Source organism: Triplophysa rosa, linkage group LG2, assembly GCF_024868665.1.
Source record: "Triplophysa rosa linkage group LG2, Trosa_1v2, whole genome shotgun sequence".
NCBI lineage: Eukaryota > Metazoa > Chordata > Actinopteri > Cypriniformes > Nemacheilidae > Triplophysa > Triplophysa rosa.
In genome coordinates this window covers 33928097-33946611 of record NC_079891.1, presented here as the reverse complement: position 1 = coordinate 33946611, position 18515 = coordinate 33928097, and the positions used below count along the sequence as shown (strand labels likewise).

The 18515-nt window shown below is 38.2% G+C and overlaps 1 protein-coding gene and 1 long non-coding RNA gene across 3 annotated transcripts in view; one reads left to right on the top strand and one right to left on the bottom strand.

Annotated features, from left to right (window-relative positions):
* The window catches only part of LOC130565601 (uncharacterized), a 26085-nt gene extending 11068 nt beyond the window's left edge, over window positions 1–15017 (top strand). The window contains exons 2-7 of the long non-coding RNA XR_008964390.1: window positions 4640–4742; window positions 7726–7778; window positions 12493–12572; window positions 13334–13475; window positions 13648–13816; window positions 14305–15017. This is a non-coding gene — a long non-coding RNA (uncharacterized LOC130565601). The remainder of the gene's footprint in view (window positions 1–4639; window positions 4743–7725; window positions 7779–12492; window positions 12573–13333; window positions 13476–13647; window positions 13817–14304) is intronic.
* The window catches only part of pbx3a (pre-B-cell leukemia homeobox 3a), a 25967-nt gene continuing 18323 nt past the window's right edge, over window positions 10872–18515 (bottom strand). The window contains exons 3-11 of one of the 2 annotated variants that reach the window (XM_057352415.1): window positions 17234–17475; window positions 16803–16993; window positions 16573–16708; window positions 16045–16074; window positions 15029–15194; window positions 14221–14298; window positions 13616–13728; window positions 13356–13445; window positions 10872–12541 (exon numbers count right to left, since the gene is read on the bottom strand). In XM_057352415.1, coding sequence (XP_057208398.1) covers window positions 12449–12541; window positions 13356–13445; window positions 13616–13728; window positions 14221–14298; window positions 15029–15194; window positions 16045–16074; window positions 16573–16708; window positions 16803–16993; window positions 17234–17475 — 1139 coding nt within the window. In that variant the 3' untranslated portion in view covers window positions 10872–12448. The remainder of the gene's footprint in view (window positions 12542–13355; window positions 13446–13615; window positions 13729–14220; window positions 14299–15028; window positions 15195–16044; window positions 16075–16572; window positions 16709–16802; window positions 16994–17233; window positions 17476–18515) is intronic. The other variant, XM_057352426.1, reaches the window with a different exon arrangement.

Here is an 18515-nt window from a genome sequence, read left to right as displayed (position 1 = left end):
TCTCTCTCTCTCTCTCTCTCTCTCTCTCTCTCTCTCTCTCTCTCTCTCTCTCTCTCTCTCTCTCTCTCTCTCTCTATCTATCTATCTATCTATCTCTCTATCTCTCTATCTCTCTATCTATCTCTCTCTCTTAAAATGGGGTGAGTAGCTCTCTCTTTCTGCTAGAACTTTCCGTATATTACCAGCTGTACATCCTGAGCTCTTCTTGTCTTTACGTTACACATTTAAAGGACAATACACAGAGATGGCTTTTCTTTCAGATGAGCTTTTCTCTAAAGCCAAATAGATTTTTAGTGATAACATGTAACATTGTTAGAGAGATTTGGAAGGATGTTGAGTGATTATGTCTTAAATATCTCAGGATTTTCTTACATACGAGTAAGATCATGTGAAGAGCAAATGGAAACTTTTGCTTTAGGGTCGTGAGTCTCAGATATTTCTTATGAAAAAAGTCATATTTTTGACAAAAGACTCAACAATGTCTCAAACCGAGCTCAGATCTTTCAAGTCTGCAATCAAAAGTCAAGCCCGATTTGTTTCTGTTTTTATTTCTCATAAGCAATTTTTAGAAGAAACATCTCATCAAATTCTCTGAGCAATAACATTTTGGTATGTGTCTGTTTAAGACACAAGCATGTATGATTTCAACTGAAGATCAAACCATTTTCAAAAACTTTTTGTTTCAAGTTAATATTTGTAATGGTTTATCTTAAAAACGTTCAGTTTAATCATCCCGTATGCACGCTAGATATTTAAGACTTCTATCTTTCACCATTATCCACTTTTATAAATTATAAATGATTCGTAGTGCCAGACCTTTTATCATCACCATTCACTGTCTTTTCCAACTCAATTCATCCTTAAAGGGATACTTCACCCAAAAATGAAAATTCTGTCATCATTCACTCACCCTCAGGTTGTTCCAAACCTGAATAAATTCCTTTGTTCTGCTAAACACAAAGAAGACAGATCTCATCCCCCATTTACTCCCATAGTAGGGAAAATAAATACTATGGGAGTCAATGGGGGATGAGATCTGTTTGGTTACATTCTTTCAAATATCTTTCTTTGTAGACATTTATACAATGATGACAGAATTTACATTTTTGTGTGAATTATCCCTTTAAGCATAAATTCATATGCATTAGAGATTGTGTGGGCCAATGCATTTCAAACGGACTAAGGCTTGTCAGGACACAGAATAAAATATGATAAATGGAAACAACCTTATTAATGCCAAGTGTTTGTGTTTTTGAGGATTTTGATGTTTAGAACATATTAACATATTAATATTAGGCAACAAATGCATAGAATTGATCATCAACACACATTTAAGTTCATTTTGTCCATCAATACAGTACAGTGGAATTAAATTGATGTGTTTTTCCCTTTGCATCTTTAATGCACTTGCAGATTGTATTTAATGATTTTAATTTCTAAGAATCATATCAATAGACAACTTCAATACGGGCATCACATACGTTACATTTCCTCTACGATATTTAGTTCAACTCAATGCAATGTTATAATAGTAAATCTGTTTCAGAGTGAAGCGATCATATAAGTCGTAAACTCTATAGTGCAATAACCCCGACTTGTAAAATGTGTTAAAAGTGTGGAAGTTATTCCCATGTAAACCATCTGACCCACATTCGACAGTGCCTCTTGAATTCTGACAGCACGCTAATGTAGTGTGGATTATGTTGCACAAAAGTCCTTTCCTTATGCAGATTAGCACATCTTCATTCCACACTTCCCGTTACAGATGTCTTACATGGAAAGTTCCTTGAAAATTGAGAATTTGGCTACGGCTTCTCATTTATGCAGTCATGTGCATGCATATAAGCGTATTTAAATCCACAAGCTTAGTTACTATACATATGCACGTAGACATGTAAGTGTTTGCTAAGGGAAGAACTAGTGCACATTCAAACGTTTTCTCGGATCGTGTAGCTTGTGCTAAGCAGTGTGTTATCTGGTTTAAAAGGTTTCATTCCAGCACCATTGGAATAATTGTCATTGGGTCTTGGGTCTGTATTTACATTCTGAAATCCCAATATAGCTTTCATTTGCATTTTTAACATATTCAGGTTTAATGAGCTGACCTACTAATACAGAAAACACAGGTTTAATCACAGGTGTGCTTGACCTGTAGCTCCAGGTGCTTCAGGTCACTGATTAAGCTGTCAGCTGTTTAGAGAAAGCCTCTGCGTGGTAACTGTGGCCAGATGTCTAATAAGCCTAATTTGTAATGTCAAGTCTGGATTTGCACGATAGTTGCATTTATAAGGCCCTTGCATATAAAAAAATCACTTTGGTATTCTGGGGGTTTGCTAGGGTATTTCTAGTGCTCGAACGGGATACTGCAAGGTTGCTATTGTTTTGGAGGGTAACTGGAGTATTCTGAAGTTTACCAGGATGTTGCTTAAAAGAATCAGTTTACCAAAAGATGTCAATTCTGTCATCATTTACTCACTCTCGAGTTGTTCCAAATCTGTATAAATGTCTTTGTTCTGATGAACACAGAGAAAGATATTTGGAAGAATGCTTGTAACCTAAACAGTTCTTGGCCACTGTTGACTATAGGAAAAATGTATTTGTTCTGTTGAACGCAAAAGAAGGTATTTTGAAAAATGAAGGAAAGCAAACAGTTCTGGGGCACTTTGTAATTTTTCCTACTATATGGAACTGTTTGGTTTCAAGCATTCTTCCAAATATCTTTCTCTGTGTTGATCAGAACAAAGCAATTCATGCAGATTTAGAACAACTCGAGGGTGAATAAATGATGACAGAATTTTCATTTTTGGGTGAAGTATCCCCTAAAGTGTCCTGGAGAGGGCACCAGGGTGTTCTGTGAGATTTAAATTAGTTTTTAGATTTGATTTATTTATTTAAAGTTTTGCATTACATTAAACTGTGATGTTCTGAAAATCCTATGTAAGGCTATACTGGACTTTTTAAAATTATATTTATAGTATCACGATTATACATTTTTCTTGAACAACTTAATATTTGAGGGTCTGTTCACAGGTCTAATTTCCACATGTACACACAAAAAAACTCAAGCTCTTTTTTTTATCACAAACAAACTCCAGAACTGCCCTAAAAGACTTTCCACACTCATCATTTTATTCCTCCTCTTCTCTCCTCAGCACCTCTTAAAGACCCTCCTTTATCAACGAAGAAGCGAAACATGGGTAATGATTAAAGGACCTAGTTGAAAACATCCTCATAAAGCAGGCTTATGTTAGCATGTTCTTTTTGAATTCCAGTGCTCTTTGTCGGCGCTTGGTTAATGTTTGACTCATAATGAGGAACATAGCAAAAGCCCTTAAATAGGAATTTTAGTGAATGTTTTTTGCAACTGGAGGAAACGATTAATTTAGGCTCACAGAGCTCAAATAATGAGCTATAGGCCCGTCATGTTACTTGTCATATCCAGTAAAGTGCGTGAAATGGAGACAACTAGACAAAGATATCCAAAACAATCTCACAAATTGTGTGTTTGTAGTGCATTAAGGCCAAAGTCTTGATGTTTTTGAGATTTAACTGGCTTCATTCCACATGACGTATTATTCCACAACTATCTTTATTTATTTTCATCACGAGCCCTGCCTATGAACTCAAGGATTTGGGACAAAACCTGATGTGAATAAAGCCCGTTCGCCGTGTAGCTATGTATGGCTATGAAGGGAATTGACATTTCAGTTCATCTTAGCATTTTTGTTACATGTAAAGAGTTTTTTTTGTTTCATTTTATTAAATGTAAAGGGCTTTAATTTTTAGAAACATTATTTGTTCTCTTAAAAATTAAGGTGCTTGGTAGTGTTCTTCGCAGCGATGCCATAGAAAAAAAGAACATGAGGTTGAGTAAATGATGACAAAATATTCATTTCTGCATGCTTTTGTATTCATGAAGTAACGCATTCGTTTCAGGTTGGCGTGCACCTCGTATGGGAGGCGTTCTAATGATTGCATTACTGTAGCAGGCTTTAGGCACACGCCGGCAAATTTTACATGATAATTTCCTCATCTGAGCACATGTTAAATCCCGCTCCTCATTTTATTCCGCATAACAATATATTTCCAGGACTTTTTCCATTAAAATATACACGCTATCAGGCACTCCACAGTACGTCATATCTCCAGAATGCTGCTTTTGCTTCCAACACAAGTGTTTGCCAGGTCGGTCATTTGTTTAGCAAAATAAATGAAGTTTGTTCCCGTGTAGCTCTTATTTATTTCTAGAGGAGATGGATGAAAAGTCTCGCTGGTTGCTCGCAGCCACAGCTCACATGCAAGCCATGAATATTAAAATCATTTGCTTTCTGCAGGTTTGCTGAGTGGGGGAAATTTATTTTTCGCCCCGCTACAATGTATTATTCATCAGCGTATGTAAATAATGCATGACTGGGAAGATTAACCCCTCGCCTTTGAAAAGGCGCAGCAGTCAGTCTCTCCGTGGGCAATTATGGCCTTGGATTAATGAGGTTATTAATGTGTGCAATTGGCTTAAACACTCTGTATCCGGGGAGTCATCTTTTATTAACTTAATTAAACAGATCAAATGCGTGTTTGCAATTCCTGTAGATTATATGCAGATAGTAAAAGGTTTCTTTTTATTCTGTGTTTTGTATAGGTTGCTGGTTTATGGTCCATACGGAGACTGGAGTAGAAGAGACAAGCCCTAAAACCATCAATAATGACAATCATCCATAGGTCTTACGGAATAGTAAAAACAAGTAAATAGATTGTTTTAGCTTCTTTTAATGCTTTTTCGTCTTATTGAAAAGATTTTAAGTCATCCCTTTAAAGTTTGTTGTGGCGAAACATTATCAATCCAGCTCAAAACGTTCTGGCTCGTGTACCAAGAGAACATGCTGGACGTGTCACATATATTTTCGCACGCAAGCTGTGCTGTTATGCAAATGAAACACCTGTTTGCTCACAGACGAGTTGATTTTTGCCCAAGTTTTCACCTTCGATTGCAAATTCTGTATTATTTCACCTTGAGCTTCTCTGGTTTTGAGCTGATAATTGTGAAAGCAGGATAACAATTATAGCATAAAATCGGATCGTCTGTTATGTACAATACATACCAAACTTATTGGTGCAATATCAGTGCAAAGTGAGCTTCTTTGCTGTCTAGATCAGAAAGAATACCCAAATATTTGGTAAAAAACCACATTTTTTAAAATGAATATGGATGCATAACAACAGCATTCTGCTGTTTGACTACTCTTTGATCTTTTTTATATTTTTCATTTTTTTATTTAAAGCGGTCATATGACATGGCTAAAACGAATATGGTTTGTTTTAGATGTAATGCAATGTGTATACACGATTTAAGGTTCAAAAACTGCTGATAGGAACGCCCACCTTACTTTGCGTATACATTTGGGCGGTCTTAGTCAAATCATACCACGAACTGACGTAGATTTGTGGGGGTGTGGTTACACGAGGCGTTTCAGGCAGGTCTGGGTGAGCATTCGCTTTTAGATAGAATGCATCTTTTGTTCCAACACCTTAATTTTTGCCATTTTACATGTCTAACACATGCATGGGCAACTTATAACACACCAAACACACAGAAAACCATGTATTCGTGCCATATGACCACTTTAATATTTTTTTACTATAGGCAGCATTTACAGTCGTACCCTAGTATTCCATTCCGAAGAGATTTCTATGACAGTCGAAGGGTTAATGGTACCCAGGTCCCAGCATCCATTCATCCATCATTCATTCTATGTAAACGACTGCAGAAACAGTCTCGATGTTTAGCGACGGAAACTCACAATATTCTCTACTCTGCCTTCCCCATTCATCAACATAATAATAATCTTTAGTTTTATTCGCTCTATTACAAGAACAGCAATCTCATCACACTGCAGGGGTGTGAGACCTCCGCTTGAGGCTGTTGCGTGCAGATTCAGAAAGAAGAAGCGAAAACAAGACAAAGAATAATTAAACGGGAGGAAAAGAAGATCAGACTCTTTTATTATATTACTGCCAGATGTAGAGGGAAGGAAGGCGTCACTTTGATCGTCTGTCTTGAATCAGATATTTCTACACTAAACAGCATTTGGTGTCATTTAGGTCTTTTAAGAAAACTGTCATATGCTTTTTAAGGTTCAGCCTCTGTGCAAAGATAAAAAAAGTCTGCCCTGTTTTCTATCAGTGTTGTCACTTCTACTATCAATTTCCATTAGAGCGGTGCAAAGTCTCATGAAAAAATAACTGAGATGCGTGTATATGTTGGACGTTTGTAGACAAATGAAAGCACCATTCAATAAAGTGAACGGCATGAGGACGAGACGTTCTTATTTAAGAGAAACGAAGCACCTGTGTCGCTCTGCGTCTGAGATCAGACGTGTTAATGCTGCCATGGGTAAAGATCTGAGCAGATGGCGAGCCGTGAAATTTTATGAAGCTGTTACTCTGGCAGCGGTGATTGGTGAAGAAGCAGCTGTAGGTAAGATGAGAGATTAGCAGACCTCACAGGTGCTGCTGTCTGCCAGTAATAACATCAAAGAACAAAAATCAATTACACCATCCCAGCTGTAAAACCAATCGCTTTTTATGAGCGACTTCTCCCTAGTAGACCTTTAAATATCTCTGAACGCACGTGAATGCTAATGTTTTCATAATTACCTGGCACTTGTTTCAGATCAGAATGACCATAGACATACTGTACATAGATGGTGCATTGAATGCTTTGGTCTGTTGTGTCAAAAGTGCTGCCATATTGGGTAGGGTAAGATATTCATTTTAAATTTACGTCATTTACGCTTCCAATAAATAATAATGTATATTTACATTCGTGAATCAATTTCTGAGTTTTACACCACATAGATCATAAACTATTGAATGAACCATTTGCAAAAAAACCCCAGATAACTTTGTTTAATAAAAAATCAACAATGTTTTTTGATTGTGCTTTTTTGAAGTAACATCAATCAAACTACAGTTGGGTTGTTTTGATTAATCAATAAAAACTTAAAAACCATCACAATAACTATCACAATAAAAACGTGAATTTTGAACAATTTTATTTGTGTTTTTGCAAATATACTCTTCTAATGTTATTGGGCTTTTCATAAAAAAACCTCCTATTCACCTGTTAATCCATTCTTTTGCACATTGCACTTTGTCAGTTTTAGCTGTAAATTGATAGAGATATTGAAAAGTTTCCTGTATAATCTATAGAGCATCCCAGCCAGACTTACATTACACTGCTGGTTGTAGAACTGTGCGTTTATGCGTAACAAATTAATATCTTCAATCTTGCCCTTCCCAATATGGCGGCGCTGTTGAGATAAGATTTACCAGTCATTGTGGCGTCTCTGTAAACGCCTAGATACGGTTATCAAACTGTCTGGGTTTCACTTAAATAAGCCTAAACCAACAAAAGTTTTTACTGGCCATTTTTTGTAGAGTTTCTTAAAAGTGTCATTTATATCATATTCATCTTCTCACCAGAGCCACAAAGCCATTATTCTGCCAATCATTTTCTACTTGGGGATATATTGAAGGTAAAAAATGAACAGTTTACCCCAGCAGATGCTGATCAGATGATTTCTGGAGCTTTTCGAAGACTCAAACCTGCCGGCCGTCTTTATCCTTGATGAGTTTCACAAGGCGCTTCTGTTCATCAGTGACGGATCGGATCTTTCTTCACGTGATGGGTTGGTCATTTATTTTTGACTCTTTCTCCCTCCCCAGAGAAAACCAGCAGGAATTGAAGACCCAGAACAAAGGGGTCAAGCAGAGGACAGGTTAGAACACTCCGCTCATGGTCATGCTTTCTAACACATTACCTGCATGTTGTTTACTGTAAGAAGTGCATTTTCTTGTAGTGCTGCTGGTTGATAAGGGAAGCGTTAGAATTTTGTTGAACGTTGTCCTTGATGCAACTTGTTGAGGTGAGCAGTGCTTTTACTGCTTTCAAAGATGCTGAAATCCATAACAACCGTGTATTTATGTGTGTTTTGCACAGAAAAGCATTCACAAAATGCACAATTCTTGTCATATTTATTGGGTTATTGCAGAGTGTATGGTGTCACACTGGTAGTCTTTACGTCAACGCCTTCAGAAATCGAAGGAAATGAAACAAGCCTATAACACAGATTGAGCTGACAGGAGATAAAGCAGAAACTGAGGGTTTGAGTCATCCGCCACCCCGAGCGAATCCCCACTTCACCGCTCCTGATTAACATAATCAGAGGACATTCATTATTCAGGAGGTGTGGTGAGGCGCTCCAGGGGTCAGCTTTTGCTCTGTCTAATAACCCATGTTTAATATTAACAAGGCAGACAGGCGGAGTGATTTGCATACGGCTTATGATGCCTGCTGGCTGCAGCTCTGCTGGCTGCTCGAGATTTCACAACAACAATTCAAGAGCGAATGTGGAAATTCTGTAATGCATTTAACCATCTATGGCTTCTGTGGTTTCTTACGCTTAATTTTAAGATTAAATTTTGAGAACATGCTTGGTGCTTGATCCTATGGAAGGCACATTGATATGCAATTGCTAAGATGTAATGATGGGTTGTTGCTGACGGGTCTCCAGTAAATTTACATTTATGCATTTGGCAGACGCTTTTATCCGAAGAGACTTACATTGCATTATACTATACATTGCTTCTTAGCATGTGCAATCCCCTGGGATCGAACCCGTGACATTGGCGTTGTGAGCCACAGGAAAGCTCTTTGAAAGTAAATCAAAAAAGTCCACTCAAAAATCTCTATGATAATCTCCTAGAAAGAAAATTACAGATGAGGTAATATCTCAATTATGTCTCCTAGACATCAATGAGATTAAATAGAGAGCAAATGGAAGCTTTTGCTTAAGTCTCACTTGTGTCTCTGAGATTTCTATTGAGAAAGAGAGGCAGAAATCTCACAGACGTCTCGGTCATTAGAGTTCAGATATGTCAAATCACATCATCAGCTTAAAGTGATACTTCACCCAAAAATTTACTCGCATTCGAGTTGTTCCAAATCTGTATAAATGTATTTGTCCTGATGAACGCGGAGAAAGATATTTGGAATAATGCTTATAACCAAAGAGATCTTGACTCCCATAGTAGGAAAAATTACTTTACCAAAGACGTTTGGAAGAATGTAGGACAGCAAACAGTTCTGGGGCACTTTTGACTACCATTGTTTTTTCCTATGGGAGTCAATGGGTGTTGAGATCTGTTTGGTTATAAGCGTTGTTCCAAATATCTTTCTCTGTGTTCACCAGAACAAAGACATTTATACACATTTGGAAGAACTCGAAGGTGAGTAAATGATGGCAGAATTTACATTTTTGGGTGAAGTATCCCTTTAACTCATGTCACCAACATACAAAAATCCATCACTGTAAATAGACAATTGAATAACAATTGAGCTACACAAAGTATCAGATTGTTACGACATTTCGTCAATAGACGATTTCGCTCTCCTGTTATTTTGATCTCAATAGGCTTCAAGCCGTTGGGAATATTTCATAAGATCTTCTCATTAATGCAACAGTCTCATGCTCGCGTGTCCTCTCGTCTTCAGCCTTTAAACTGACAGCGAGGCTAAATAAATAATTAAAGGGCATTTTGCGGCTGTCAGTGAGATGCATATTGCACCGTTGACATTTTGAAAACAAATCTTCGATTCATGAGCTATCACCGTGAGGGATCGACACAGGCTATTAGGCGACTGGCAGAAGTAGACGTGAGATGGTGAAATATCGTCCCGTAATCTCACAGATTTATGAAGGTTTGTTGCCGCCTCATCGAGAAACGGCTCAGATTTATTGCCACTCAGGTGAAAATATTAATGAATCTCCATTTGCCAAAGCTGACCACGCCGTCTGTCAGCGGCCGAGGATTAAGATGCCAACAAATCAAACAGCTTGTCTAAAGCTTGCCCAGATAGCACAAGCACGTCTTTAAGATGTCTGCTAAAGATCTGGAGATCTGGAAAACATCTGCTGTGTAACATGATCTACAAAACATCTTAGAAAGAGCAGTTTTATATCCATTCTGAACATCTTACAGACATCTTCTAGATGTCTATATGACATCTGACTGCAGGCGTCTCAGAGACGTATCGCAGATGAGCAAACTATGTATTGCAGATTTAAATGCAGACGTCAAATAGACGTTTGCCAGATGTATGTGTGCTATCAGGGTTGCATGCTCTATGTTTTACTTTGTTGTCTCCTTAACACAGAATTGTACAAACATCTAACCCTAAGCATTGCATTTTGGTGGTATGTATCCCACAATGCAATGCAATCGCAAGTTTCCATTTGACTCCATTTAATCTCATTGATGTTTATTAGACATAATTGAGATTTTAGAGGCGCGACATCTGTGATTTTTCATTCTTATGGGTATCATCACGCTGTCATGAGTATTTAACAGGTTTTATTTTGTTTATTGTCGCACAATGCCATCTGTTTCACATACTATTTTAAAATGATGTTTCACAGTACTTGGTGCATACTACACGGTGTGCAATATGTTAGTGTTTTGTTGTAAAGAGAGCTATAGTGACTGAATAGGTCAACATGATTTACAGAGAGTTTAGGAGCGAGATGAAGAGAGGAAAATGAAACTTGTAAGATGTGATGGAGAATGAAAGTAATTGCTCACAGATGGAAGAGATGAATGCCCGCTGCAGACATACAGCACACGGAGACACCAGAAATGAAATATGAATATTGCGACACTGCCGTTTATAACATTTCCACAAAGAGGATGTCAAAGTGTGTGCAAACACATCCACATTAACAGCAATACTAAAAATATAATAATGAGCAAAAATGAATACTCATTTGATTCACGTTTAAGATAAAAAACAAAACAGGGCTGAAGAATTTTCATTTGAAATGTTTATTGAAAACACAGAAACGAAGGACACAAAGAATGGCCTTTGTCAAAAATTCATATTACATGACTTATTCTACATAGAGAGCTGCTTTGGGTCCTCGGTGCACCAATGTTAAAAAATGAAACAAAATGATGTTAAAACATTAGAACAACTTTGAATTATTGCAACCTTTCATAACGCCATATTGCAACCCAAAACAACTGATGCATAAATTAAGGATTAAAAATAGAATTAATAAATTAAGAATATGAATAATTAAGAAGTAATACAAAGCGTAAATTACAAAGATTTTGAAAAGAACAAAATTCCCTTTTAATTTGTTTTAGAGATACCGTATGTGTGTTTGGTGATCATGGGCCTAATTTATGAAATGTTGCCTTGAAACCGTCCTAAACTTACGATCATTTTTCAAAGTGCATACGTGTGATGAACATACAGAAAACGTGAAAACGTGTGTACGCCTCTTCTTCGGATGTGAAATCAATAAATCACAAATGATCTTGAAATTGCGCACTGCTGAACAGTTTCAGATCTCCGCCTTATAAGCGATGTAGAATTAATGTCATTGGTACATAAAAGAGCACCTTTCACCATCCAAATCCTTTACGAGCGGCAAGAAAAGCCTATATTTTCAAAAACCTGCAGCAAAAGTGCGTAAGTGTGCTCAGACCCTGTCGTGGCGCTAAGCGCTTTTCCATGTCAAAGACCGTTTTTGCATACGCACGCTCTAGATCAAATCCGTGGGTTCGCAAGCTTTATAAATGAGGCCCATTGTGATTATGTTGAATAGCTTGTATGAAATAATGAAATAATAATTGACCCTAACATTCTCTCTTATGTAATGCTCTGTAAAAGATGATTTAATAAAATGATGGAATAAATCATTCAGAGGAAAACGTGTGTCAGCATCATCTATTTCAATTTTTACATAGTGGTCTATACGTTCTTTCAATGTTAGCAGTGGTTTTTGTAGTGGTCTGTGCTTCCAATGTCAATTTCTATTTGCATTTCAAAAAAGTGCTGAATCAAGCAAATCACTGCGGCTATGATAGCACTTAATTGAAAACTTGGCAACAACTGATGAGTTTATTCTGTATATTTTCACTTCTGCAGGCCAGATGTTGCTTTATTGATGTACGATATCTGTAACTTACTGTCGGACCTTCAAATCATTGAATCATTAAGGATTTGTTTTGTTCACAGATTCTAAACACGACTGAATGTCATGAGCGTGTATTTACCAAGACGACATTTATTATGAATAGCATCAATATTCAAGTGAAATTATTACAAATATAAAAAAATCAGTTTTCCCTGTTGGTCTGTAAGAGATAAACACGAAACGTCTTGTTTCCACAATCGTACGTGTTCGACACGTCCCTGTCCATCGGTTTTGAGACGGCTGTTCTAAAGTATGCTGCTCTTCTTGTCAAACGTACAGTACTAAAGAACTTTCAAAGCTCTTGTTTGTGACTGTAATCCATGGCTGGGGTTTTCAGTCTGTACGGCAAAAGCTCGCTCGTCTGTTTAAAGATTTCATTGGGTGCTGTTGATGGAGGGCGAGTGACTTCAGTTAGATGTATCTGAATGAACACTGTTCGCTCCTTCTATAGGAGATGTTACAGAAGATGGAGTCACAGCATCATGCCAGACACCGTTACCCTGGAACGAGAGAGAGTTTAGGTCACATTAAGTGAGTATTGAGCACGGATTCATATTGATAACCAGCATTGTATCTAATGATGCGTACAGTATGTTACCGCATGTAAATACTATACGTTACTGTTTAGGGTGCTTAAAAGTGTGTCCCCTAAACAAACACACACCCTGAAAACCCCTAAATTCTCCATTGTATTTGATTCTTCTCCCCTGGCAAACTTATCACACTATCAGAGAGTATTTTTTCCTCCGTGTGGCCTCGACAGATAAATGCATCTTTAGTGCGGCGATCCAGATCGACTCATCTAGAAAGACGCTCTTCACATCTGTACAAAGCCGCGGGCAATTTCACTCTCACGCTTATTATAGTGATAAGAAAATGGACTGCGTATCCGCTCAGAGAAAGAGAGAGAGCGTGCGGTTCGCTATATATTCCGTCTGGGGCATCGCATGGGGTTTGGTTATTAGATGCGTTTCGTAAAATGAAAATGGAATTTGCTTTCGAACCCGGCAATCGGCCCGTGCATGGATGAGAATATTAATATGAATCCATGCATTCGTTTTTGCTTGTTCTAAATCTTCTATTGAATTTCCAAGACTTAATCTTGTGAGCCCACAGACGGAGGTTTGATGGGGATGACGTGTCTTTAAATGACTCCGGGAGGCCTGCTGGGAAGAGATTATCAGTCCCCTTGAAACATCACTGTGTGTGGTGTCAACCCGTTGCGTTGCACATCCATTTTGGGGTTGTTAAATGTGAAAAGCAAATTTCAGGTTTGAATGTTTACATTTCAGATGGTTGCTCTGTCAAACCTACGTTTAATGCGTGAGGGCTGTAAAGCGGGTTTCCCCGAAGACCATCGCTGTAACCCAACGACTGACCGATACTGTGACGTATGGAGTCTCCCTGCAGACAAACAAGATGGACACATTACAGGTGATGCTAAACGACACACATAATGCATCTAACGTTTGTCATGTGATGCGAAAATCCCGTAAATTCAGGGAAGTTTTGTAGGTAATTTTTTATTCGATTTCTCTAAATTGTGGATGTTGGTGTGTGTGTGCGCACGTTACCTGTGTGTGTCCTGTACTGGGAACCTGTGCAGACTGGTACGAGCTCCCGTTCAGACTGGGCAGATTCATGAACATGTCTCCTGAACCTGTCAAACTGTACGCACCTGAGGAACCTGCACAGATGAAGAAACCGTCAGTGTGACAGAAAGGACCAAACATACGCCTGTGATCACAGACATCTCACACAGACATAACACAGAGGTAAAATTACGCCAGAATGTACTGTGACATTCTACACGACTGGCCAAATACATCATGATTATCATATTCATATTTTGAACATTGTTCTATATGTACTTGGTCAATAACTCATTTTTATTTTAACCATTCATTGCAGCCTTAAAGATTCAAAACACAAGCATACTTTTCAAGAAAAACATTACATTGAAATATGATAACAATAGATATTGTTTTTTTGAACGATGGTGGCTCATGTCTATAGTTAATGTGATAAACTACACCTGCGGTTACTTTGATATGACACCTGAGAGAGCTCGAGGAGAAATGACCTCATACAGCAACATACGATCAAATCGGAATGTATCATTAATGTGTATGTGCGTGACCACGCAAAGCTGAAGCATTTGGTCTGTAAGCATCCGTACCGGTGAACATGCTGTTTAACATATTGTTTTTGTCTTCGGTTGCATCCAGCTGAAAGTCTTCATCTTTCATTTGAAATCCTGTAGAAAAAAACGTCAGACATTTCATCTGTGGCACAGGACACGACCCTCATCACTTTTATTGACTGTATTCTACTGTACAGTGGAGGTTTGAAGTATCATGAGGTAAGAGAGCAAAAACAGTTTAAGCATTGTTCTCATAGCCTAAATAAATACGTTATTTTGTGTACTGTGCTAATTGTTGGCTCTTAAGCGTCTGCTAAATGAAAATGTATAAATATTCTTATTTGCCTGCGTTTTTTTCAAATGTTCGGCTCTGTTCCAAACCCCAGTGAGCTGCCTAAGGAGGGAGCATTTTAATACTACAGCAAGTCTGACAATAAAGACATCATTTTTAAAGAATAAAGTATGAGAGTAAAGTTGACGCTTTATGAGATTACATTGTAACGGTACACGAAAAGAGTCATATACTTCCCCCGTGAACCGGAAGTTGCGAACGTTTTTACTTCTGTATTTTGACGCATTTCCAGGTGAAATGAAATTTCGAATGAGAAAAATAGTGGGCGTGGCTTTCGTCTTTATCTGCAAGTTGATTGGATCTATAAAAACAGCCGTTGCATTTTGAAATAGAACTGGCAAAAGACTGACAGTTGAAGGGGAGGAGTTAACGGATGCTCCGCCCAAGCCGTCTAACATGCGTCATTTAAGATGTATAGTCATTACAGGACGGAAGCGCATTTTCAGATTTTAACTATGAGTGTTTGATTCAGGTGAAGAGGGTGTTGTGTACCCGAGCTGGGCGTCGTGGGCGAGTTGGCCTGACTGTTCTGCACAGCTGCAGCTACAGCGTGTGCGGCCGTCACTGCGGTTTTAGCTGCGTAGAGATTCGCCTCCTCCTGGAATTTACTGATATTCTTCTTATAGCGAATTCGTTTGTTACCAAACCAGTTAGACACCTGAGAGAGAGAGGGAGAGGGAGAGGGAGAGGGAGAGGGAGAGGGAGAGGGAGAGGGAGAGGGAGAGAGAGAGAGAGAGGTATAACCGGTAAATTTCACATCGAAAGTCATGTTTAATATGTTTATTCTAAATAGTATTTTTACATAACATAAAAACATTTGTTTTTGCTTTACAGAAATATATTGAACATTAGGGGAAAAATCGCTTATTAAATAATGTTAAATATTTAATAAATATACAACAGGTCTAAACGGAAAAAAAAACTGTTTTCAGGACCTTGTCACCAATTTCATTGTTATATATGCATACCCGAACATGTTTCCGTGAGATTCATCTGTGCAGTATTTATGGAGTACATAAAAACATATTTTTTACAACTCGCATAACATCTCAATATCTTTACATTCGTGTATGTGTTTTTTATAGCCTCTGTTATTTTTTTATACAATTTTATGACATTGCAAATAGACCAACCTTCAGCAACAGAACATTAACGCTTCTACAAACTCAGATATATTAAAACTACAGCCACCTCGAGCGATAGCTCCTTCATAAAATGTGTTGAATCGGGCCTTAAACTGCCAATGGGAGGGTCGATTCGTTCAAGAGGTGCAATAAAAATGTCATAATCTCGAGATCCATTAAAAGACAGCCAGAAGAAATAATTCACAATACAGTGTGTAAATGTCCTGTGTTGAGTAAATGCGTGTGTGGTTACATCTCCATTCACACACAGAATAATAATCCAACTGCGAGATAAATGATTTTATGATGCATTCAATGTTATTTTGCTACCGAAACCAACACGGACAGACGACAGTGCAGACAGACAAATGTTTAGTGACATACCTGTGACACAGTGATGGTGCTTGCCTTCCCCTATGGGCAAAAAAAGAAGCGGCTTTTTTTACAGTAACGACTGTGACAAAACAACACCTGCTCCCATAACACAGGCTGAAAATGAGAAATACATTCATCTTCATTCCTTTCATCTCAACAGTGCGCAACGGCGGGCTTCTAAAAGTACAAATACCATTCACAAACTTGATCGATTTTTGAGGTAAAATGTATAAACCTTTCAAGAAGGATCTACTGTGCGCTCTGGAGGTGAGGACGGAGGTGCTCAGTGGAACAGAACTGGGATCCGAATTTGGAAGTACTTACTATTTTGTGTACATTTGTCGAAATATTTCTCTTAAAGAATTCTTTGAAATGTCAATGGAGAAAGTGAATGACACTGATTGTTTTTCACTTCTCAACTGCTTTGACTCAATGATGTTTCTCTGCACCTTCACAGTGTCACAGACGTTATAATCGCATAAATGTGTTAGTTCGAGTGTTTCGATTCAGAACGAAATCAGACATTTGTGGACTCACCTGTGAGACTGTGATGGCACACTTCTTGGCCAGCTCTTCTTTGGCTTCCTCGCTGGGGTACGGGTTACTGAGGTGAGAGTAAAAATACTCGTTCAGAACCTCTGTCGCCTGCTTGCTGAAGTTACGACGTTTCCTCCTGAATACCATAAACGCAGAGAATAAAGAACAACATTTAAAGAAAACTTATTGGTGGTTGTACTTTAGAAATCATCTTTTAGGTCACCACACACCTGGCGTCGAGGAAGCGGGACCTGAGGATCATGACGGCCTCGCAGGTGCTCTGCTTCAGTTGCATTTGGATGGTGTTGAACTTGTTATGGATGATGTTCACCATGCGCTCGATCTCTTTGGGCGAGATGGGCCGGGTGCGAGACTGCTCCCTCAACAGGTTCATCACGTGGGTGGTGAACTCGTTGCAGGCCTGTGAACCAATTAAATGTGCATTCTGTCATCCTTATATGTCATTCCAGACTTGTATGTCTTTCTTTCTTCCGCGGAACACCGGTACGCTGGTTACCAAACAACATTGAACCCCATTGACATTTTTTTTTTTCTCGAAACATTTCTCACAATATCATCTTTTGCGCACATGCTGGATTCTGATATCAACCATGTCATATATACTGTATATATACAGTAAATCAAGTCATGGGGTTCACACCTGCTCATATTTCTCCAGCTCGGTGTGGTAGATCTGTCTGATCTGACTGAGTTTGGCTCTGTAGTCCGAGTGCTCGATGGAGTTATCCGCTCCAGTCCCCACCGCCACTGTCGCTGCAGCGACCGCTGCGGCCCCGCCCCCTTTCTCCGGTCCGGACACGCCCTCCGCCAGCAGCATGTTATCCAGACGCATGAGCTGCGGGTCGGAGGGGTCGTCGTCCTGGCCGCCGCGGATACTGAGACCTGCGAGAGGAGAGAGGAATTAAAAAAATACATGAAGCAATAATCCAAATGTTCATCTTTGCCCTCGATTATATTCAGGTGCTTCTTCACCTAATATAAAGTACAGGTTGACAACGTAACTTCACACCAAGTATTTTACAGTTTTCCTGTTTTTTAATATCATTTCATGCCTCTGCTGCTAAATTGTAACACCGTGTTTTTCAATTTTGAAAAGAATTATAGAAATAAATTTGACTAAAGATTCCTCAGTTGGTGGAATTAAAATTTTACATTTCTGAATTATTTTAAATGTGGAGATTCGTGCAATATAGCACATATACTTTGATGCTTTTAACACTCTTGTAATAAACAGAAAAGTGTTCAACAGAAAAGATAACAGCACACAGGTTTGGAGAGACATGAGGCACGCAAGTAATGACAGATTTTTAATTCTTGGAAGAATGTTTGTCTTATTTTCAAAGAAACATTTTTAAAACAAGATACATTTACTTGAGAAGCAGAAAATATTATAATAAAAAATTATAATAAATCTTGTTTTCTAAAAATAAATTCTAAAAATTAAGTAAATTTATACTTTATAAATACACACACATATATATAATATTATATATACTATATATTATATATATATATATATATATATCTGTCAATAGGGTGAGAAAACAAATTTTCAAATAGGAAAACATATTTTATTTTTTCTACCTCATTGGCAGATATTTTTTCTTTAAAAATGTTCCTAAAAATGTAAATGTGTCTTGCATTGCGTGTCCTAACTATCAAGTCATGAAAACTCCAATGTGAGGGTACAACAGGTGTGAAAAACCTGCAGGCTTGCGATAGCATCTTCACTCACACCTGGACCACCCACAGATGATGTCAGACTTACGGTTCTTTCTTCTACTACCACACATCTTCTAATTAAACTGAGAAGTGACAAGCGTGTAGAATTGAGCACACACACATGCTGGGGCATTAATGCACAGGTCAGGATTGGTTATGACACACTGTTTATCAGAGGACGCATCAGCCTCGTCTCCAGA